The following is a 7,654-nucleotide window of genomic DNA, read 5'->3' on the forward strand; positions in this document are numbered from 1 at the left end:
TTGCACATCTTACTTTAAGGGGTCATTACTCTTTATCACAAACACCTTGTAAAAATGCATAAATTCCTCATTTCCAAAATATACACATCAGCAAAATGGAAAGAGTCCAAAATACTGGACCAATTCCCAGGAGGATATTTTTCTCCCAGTCTACTCACAAAACTGAAGTAACCTATCAGGGCAGTTTTCTAGTATACACAGAATTTTGTCCCCAACTGTCTCAGATTCATATGCTGAAGTATTAGTCCCCTAAGTAATGGGTTTGGAATGTGGGGCTTTGGAAGTCAGTGGGTTCAGGCCTAAGTGCCTGCCCCTGAGCTTTTGTCCCCCCTCAGTGCTAGCAGTCTACTACCTGGGCCACAGATGCACTTCTGGCTCTTTGGTAGTTTATTGTAGCTAAGAGTTTCACATACTTTCTTGCTAGTCTGACTTTAAACCACGATCGTCAGTCTCCTGAGTTCCTAGGATTATATGTGTGAGCCACTGGATGGCCAGTAGTTTTCATGTTCTTCTTAACAGTTGGCTCTCATCTTTGGATTAGTATCTCTACAACAACTTGTGTCCACTGTGGTTTGTTCTCTCTCCTGTGTTAGGCCGTAGTTAAGTACAAAAGCCTGCAAGTGAAGTAAATAGGAACTAAATCTATTTACACCTTAACCTGGGACTTCTCAGCCTCGGGAACCTGAAAGAATAAATGTCTGTTAAGCTTAATTGTGCCCCTTTTCCAAACTTCCCATCATCTCAAACTCAGTCAAGAGTATTTGCTTATGGCACACAAAGAGACAAAATGATTTCCGTCTTTCAACTGTGAGACAACTTCTGAGAGCATGAAATTTACGATTTCTATGACTCTGAGCGGCCTATCACCCAGATTAGATTAAAATTCAAACAATGACATTTGTAATTTAACAAATTCCCAAAGGCCTTGCATTGCACATTTCCACTTGATTGTTCTGTTATAAAAGATCTTCTTGAGCACTCATTTTTTTACCTCTAGGTCATAGAAGGTGGTTGGATATTTTCCATGTAGAGCTGCATCTCATGGGCTGAAAATTAGTGTATGCAAGGATTGAGTAAACTACTTAAATTAGTTTAACTTCCTGTTATTATACCAAACCTATTCAAAGAATATAATCCCAAGAAATGTTTTTGAAAAAGAATAAATGCACATAGCAGTACGTTTTATAGACATTTTAAACTTTTTTGAAAAAGGCAAGAAATAGTTTGAGACATTTTCTAGCCAAACAACAGTAAAAGCAACAAGAAAAAAAACAAGGATGAAGCATATTTAACTTTTTACCCTACCAACATTCTCCACTTTATTATTTTCACGAAAATTTGTATTGTGATTGTTATATATGTTTGGACAATTTTACAGCTTCAGATTCAACTGAGATTGAATTGATGGAGAAGTGGCATTAGAAACTGCACAAGCTCTGTTATTGGTGCCATGCTTGTGTGTCTTTAGATATAGGCTCCTTTCTATTCGTACACAGAATCGTCACAAATAGAAGCAAAGAAAGGAGGGGCAAGTTCATTAATCTTGGCCAAAAACTTCAAGACTTCCATCTCACTTGTTTCAGCATAGGCTTGAGGACCCCACAAGAACTCATAGCGTGGAGGATCACTGTTGGACACCTGCCGGTACTCCAGGTACTTCAGCCTCACCAAATCTTGCGTGAGGAGCTTCTTGGGCTCTCCAAAGGCATAGTGCTTCTTCCCAGGGTATATTTGCATCACCTTTAGAAATTTCCAGATGTCTTCCTCGGCAGCACAGTTGCCCTTCAATAATATCATACCTAGGATATTCATCACAAAACCAGTTTTGGGATAGCCTCTGCCAGGACGAACTCTCCCATTGTTGGGCAGTTTCAGTTTGCTCACAAGATTAAATGTTTCATGGCTTACTTCTCTCACTTCAACTGCAAAGATAGCGGAGAGGTGCTCACAGGTTTTCCTGAAGATCTCATCAAAATCCCCTTCACAGTCTGGGTCAATGGTGTTCAACATTTCTTCCTTGGTAGTGAGCCTCTTCAGATTAAACTTGGAGAGTATGAACTTCTCCAGGACGCGAATCTCTCTGGATATAAGATCTAGATGTGAGAACTCACTACAGAAAGATGTCTCAGAAGGGCTTTCTTGGAGCTCCTGTTGTAGTTTAACAATAGCATCAGTAGACAATGCTGCATAAACAGCCTCATCTGATGATATAGATGGTGTTTCAGAAGCAATTTCATTAGTAGGATCCATATAAGGTGTTGCAGAGGCACACACATCAGTAGAGGCAGAAGATGTTGTAGCAGAAACATCTTCATTAGTATGGCCAGTAGATTGTGGGGTTGAAACAGCACCAACAGTAGCTCCTGCAGATGGGACTTCCCTAACTCCCTGGGGAGTGCTACAGGACTCAGCCACCGGCATCACAGGGGATGACGCACCCTCTTCAGCTATCATTAACATTTCCTCATCAGACCTACAAACCTTGGCATGACAACGGGCCTTGCGGCGTTTCTCACGTGCAAGGAGCTTACTTTGCTGACCTCGAGGCATGATGACCCTTGTAGGGAAAAGAAGAAAACGTATGTGCCAGAAAGCTTCTGATTCAGGAACCTGGAGGAGGGAGAATGAAATTGTATGAGTACCTTCAGTAGGGAGATAGCTAATTGGTTTGAACCAAGGCTCCATCTGCAGTTTTCAATGAGATCAGTGATGAATAGCAACTCCCAAGGCATCTATTCTACCCTGCTTGATTCCTATGAAGCAAGACACAATCATTCTTAGACTATAGCTTTCCATGCCTAAGTAGGATGGATAGGGTGGGGAGAGGGGCTAGTTTTAAAGGCCCTCTGTTTTGAAATTTGGGATGCTCTACTTCTGAAGTCAAAATTATCACAGCAATGGTGGGAAAATCTGGTGTTCTACCTTCTGCTGTTCTGACCCAGCAAAGAATAAACTAAGATGTCCTTGAAACTCTAGAGGAAGAATTAAAGGAGGTTTTCAGTTTGCAATTCCTTTCCCAGAAAGCCAGATGTAATGCCAGTTGTAATTTGGAACCCTCTCTGTCATTTACTTGTTGAACATGCAAGACTCCATCAGGAAAGTCAATTCGACTTCAGGTTGTATTTGGTACATTTTCTTCAATTTTAGTGACTGGTCTGACTAGTCACTGCATCCTCATCAGATTCAAGTTTTAGAATTGCTATCCATCAAGCTGACAGTACTAACCTTAGCTTTCTAGGATTGAATATATGAGTATCCTCTAATTCCTTATACCATGCTGCATGGTATAGACCTTGACCTCTGAACTATAACTACACTAGAATTTCTTGTGTCTTGCTGGTCTCTCCTGAGAATATCTCATAGGAAATGATAATCACTTAATGAGCCACTCATCTCATGTGGCTAAAAATATAGGAGGTACTGAATGAAAACCTCCTGAGGTAGTCCTCACATGATTGTCCTCCCCTTAATGCTAAGAAATATATAGAAATCCTTCTATTTTGGCCTTTAGGCCATCACTGTTAGATAATTTGCCGCACCACTGTTCACAACACTCTATGTCATGGGAGGAAAACGAGTACAAATCATGTTTGAATAGACATGCAACCAATAGTGTGGTGGTTCACTCAATTTCCCATAGGGACTGTAGCTACACTTCTGTCCATTCCTGAGAAGCTTCGATATATTGACACAGGATGTGACACTCTACCCCAAACCCTAGGTCCCCAAGACCTTCTTCTTGAAGTTATCTTGGTAGACTTGTTTGAGGATGGCAAGGTCCATCTGAGTGCATCCTCACTGTTCGGGAAGCAGTAGTTTTCTCAGAAATGAGACAAAGCCAGAACATTTGTGAATCCATGTGAACATAATATCATCTTATTCAATTTTTTAATTTGTTTTTAGTTTAGGATTTTTGTGGGGGGGGGTGAGGAACTTGAACTTGTGGGTCTGGATGCTGTCCCTCAGCCATTTTGCTCAAGGCTAATATTCTACTACCTGGGCCAGAGCCCCAGCCCCACTTGTAAATTTTTAGTGGTTAATTGGATATAAGAAACGAGTGTTATATTATTGTAATTATTTTCAACACGCCATGTGAAACTGTAGCTTTTGTTGTTGTTCCTCTTGTGTCCCCTTTCTGTGGTTGTGCCCACACTATCAGTATATCTCATCTGAGTACACTGGATACTGTATACACTGGTATTAGAACTAGGGAAGGGAAAGGGATTACCAAAATCAAGAGACAAAGGATAAAAAGACAAACGACTCCAAAAGCAATACTTGCAAGACCATTTGGTGTAAACCAACTGAACAACTCATGGGGAGAGAGGGAAAGGGGGAGGGGGAGGGGGGAATGAGGGAGGAGATAACAAGTTGAACAATGTACCCACTCTTATGTTTGAAACTGTAACCCTCTGTACATCACTTTGACAATAAATAAATAATTATTCAAAAAAGAAAAGAAACTCAGAGGCTTTCCTGCCCATCACTGGTTTTGAATCACAATTCTGAAAATAAGTCTTTTGAACAGCCTCCTGAATAGCTAGGATTATAGGCATGAGCCAGCTGCATTAGTGGGTTTTTTTTTGTTGTTGTTAGGTATTGGTTATGCGTATTAAGACCATGTGCTTGATAACCAGGCTTCTACCTCGGGTTACACTCCATCTTCTGATTTGAACCCACAGACTCCTCCTTTCCCCCCATTCACTTAACTAAACCTTTATGATCTCTTTACTGTCATGAAGGAAAAGTAGGCTATTATCTGCCACCCCTCCTCTAGGTCTCACCTGTGAGTGGGGATGAGAGAAAGAATACCTCTTTTAGAATTCTTTCCCTTCTACTACCTCCCTCTCTCCCACATCTTCCCGACCCTCCCCCCACATCACATTTCCATGGAAACCTTTGTTCCCCATACCTTCACTTTGGAAAATAAAAGCTAACATTGACCAACCTCCACAGCAAGGAATATTGAGAACCACAGACAGGGTCTCAGGGAACACCCCCCCCCTCCACACACACACCTAAGGTTCTTAACCAACTGATATTATGTTACTTCAGATTTTTCCTATGTGGAAATGGGGCTGCACTCCTTATTTTACACTCATGAGCCTGAGACCCTAAAGGCCCTAAAATGGGAGAAACCTAAAATGCTTCCATCTCTAGCTTGTGGTTTCTTTTTTTTTTTTTTTGGCCAGTCCTGGGCCTTGGACTCAGGGCCTGAGCACTGTCCCTGGCTTCTTCCCGCTCAAGGCTAGCACTCTGACACTTGAGCCACAGCGCCCCTTCTGGCTGTTTTCTGTATATGTGGTGCTGGGGAATCGAACCTAGGGCCTCGTGTATCCGAGGCAGGCACTCTTGCCCACTAGGCTATATCCCCAGCCCTTGTGGTTTCTTTAATAGACTGGGAATAAAGATAGACTTACAGAGAAAGAATAGGAGTTTATCTCATTGTCTTCCAACCTCCTTACCTTTCCTTTTTCAAGAAACTGGAACTTCTCTCTGGGTTAGCAGACAGCAAGACTGCAAGACCCTTCCTTTCCTAAAGTTCCCCAGCTGGAAGTGGGCAGCAAGGCCTCTTCCAGCCTCTTCCACCCATCAGTTACATTGTTTACGTCAGAACAGTCAGGATTTGACTGGTCCTTCCTTTAGACTACTCTCCCAGCCATTTCCCATCCCCACCCCACTGTGAGGTCACTGTATTCCTAAGCTCCTCCTCCAGAAACTATCACAACTGCTGTGATGTAGTGCAGGCTATAGCGCACTTGCTAGCAAACCAAGGCCCCCAGTTTCATTCCAATATCTAGAAAGGAAAAAAAGTCAGCCTTAAAGTTTTCTCACTATGGGGCTGGGAATATGGCCTAGTGGCAAGAGTGCTTGCCTCCTACACATGAAGCTCTCCATTCGATTCTCCAGCACCACATATATGGAAAACGACCAGAAGGGGCGCTGTGGCTCAGGTGGCAGAGTGCTAGCCTTGTGCGGGAAGAGGCCAGGGATGGTGCTCAGGCCCTGAATCCAAGGCCCAGGACTGGCCAAAAAAAAAAAAAAATGTTTTCTCACTATGACTCCTAGCAGGATATATGATCTGAGACTGGAACTGAGACTGATTCATATGCTAATCATTGATGGATATAGTAATCATCTGGGTCCTCAGGAAAGCATTGGTCTTCCCCCCTACCCCTGCCGGTACTGGGGCTTGAGTTCATTTGATCTCAGGGACTTATGTTCTCCATGGCTTTTAGGGAGAGGCCTACATTCTACCACCTGAGCCATACCTCTACTATTGGCTTTTTGCTTGATCACTGAGTAGATTCATGACCATCAGAGCTTACTTAGCCTGCTTGTAGCTAGGATTATAAGAATAAGCTAGAGCCTGGCCTACTCCTGTCTCTTTAAGACTTTCTTCCAAATGCAACATCCTTACAAACTTTTTTTTTTTCTTCTCTGGCAATTCTTGGAATTGAACTCAGAAACTTGTTCTTGTTCACCTGACCCTTTGTCACTTATCCAGTAGCCCCATCAGGGTCTTCTCATTCTTTCTCACCTGTCAGGAGGAAAAGAGAGCACCCCTAACCCCATAAAACAACAGTTCCATGAAGGAAGTTTACTCCAAGGGGAAGGAGCTTAAGTTCTGTACTTTGCTATGCCTGTGTCAGTCTCAGGATATTCTAAGACTTCATTGGTCATAGACTCATTCCTTACAGTAATGTTCACAGATCCCCATGCTCCTGCTCCTGAAGCCATTTTCACAGATGGCATGTAGCTCAAACTAAAAGACACTTGCCTCAGAATTTCATGGTCCCCATTTGAAAACATTAAATACTGTTGAAAAAACACAGAAATCAGTCTGACAGTTATCCCACTGTGTCTAAAAGGAATTTATTGAGTGTGTGACTGGTCCAGGCCTGATTTCAAGCTCCAGGACCATCATACACACAAAAAAGGTTCACATGCAGAAGCTTAGACTAGGGAAAAGCATCTATGGTACTAGTTTTTATCTGGGTTATGTAGCTGTGTCATTCTCAGGATATTCTAGATTTACTTGATTCTGGCTCCTTATTCTCCTCCCTCTACTACTTCCGCATATTGTGAGGTTCTTGCATTGCTGATCTTCTCCTCCAGGAGCTATCTTGGAAGCCTGGATACAGCTCAAGGTAAAGATCAATTACTTAATAAATAAAAGATCCAAAGTGTCATTCCAATACCTTAATAGAAAAAAAAACACAAATCATCCTGACAGTTATCTCAATATGTCTAAGGGTAGGTTATTAGAGTTTATGATTGGTTCTCTTTGGTTTTACATATACTGGCTATTTATCCAAATTCTCCTCCTGGTTTCTGCTTCTTTAAATGAAAAATCTCCTATCAAATTCAATATTGTAAGAATTTTTCTTCTTTACTGATACTTTCTGGATTTGAACTCAAGCATTTATTAGTGCTTGACTGACTGTAACTTCCCTGGTTTCTGAAGTAAGCCTCTCACCATTCTAAATATCCCAGTAGATAGCTAGTGCTACCATTAAAGAAAAATTCCTAGGGGAGTCTTATTATAGGGGGAAGGAACTTGACTCCTGTATTTTCCTGAGATATATAATTGTTTAAGTCTGGAGATTCTAGATACAGTCTGGATGTTTAGGCTCATCCCATTGCCACTTAC

The 7,654-nt window shown here is 41.9% G+C and overlaps 1 protein-coding gene across 1 annotated transcript; it reads right to left on the reverse strand.

The window, feature by feature from the left end:
* Positions 1-1,482: 1,482 nt before the first annotated feature.
* Positions 1,483-2,550, reverse strand: LOC125343218 (melanoma-associated antigen B5-like). The gene has a single exon (XM_048335483.1). It carries the CDS (start codon positions 2,548-2,550, stop codon positions 1,483-1,485), a length of 1,068 nt encoding a protein of 355 aa, XP_048191440.1.
* Between the last annotated feature and the right edge of the window lie 5,104 nt (positions 2,551-7,654).

Source organism: Perognathus longimembris, chromosome 28, assembly GCF_023159225.1.
Source record: "Perognathus longimembris pacificus isolate PPM17 chromosome 28, ASM2315922v1, whole genome shotgun sequence".
Taxonomy (NCBI): domain Eukaryota; kingdom Metazoa; phylum Chordata; class Mammalia; order Rodentia; family Heteromyidae; genus Perognathus; species Perognathus longimembris.

Excerpts from the sequence above, each read along its gene's own strand:
- LOC125343218 (XM_048335483.1), bottom strand. The coding sequence starts at position 2,550 with ATGCCTCGAGGTCAGCAAAGTAAGCTCCTTGCACGTGAGAAACGCCGC.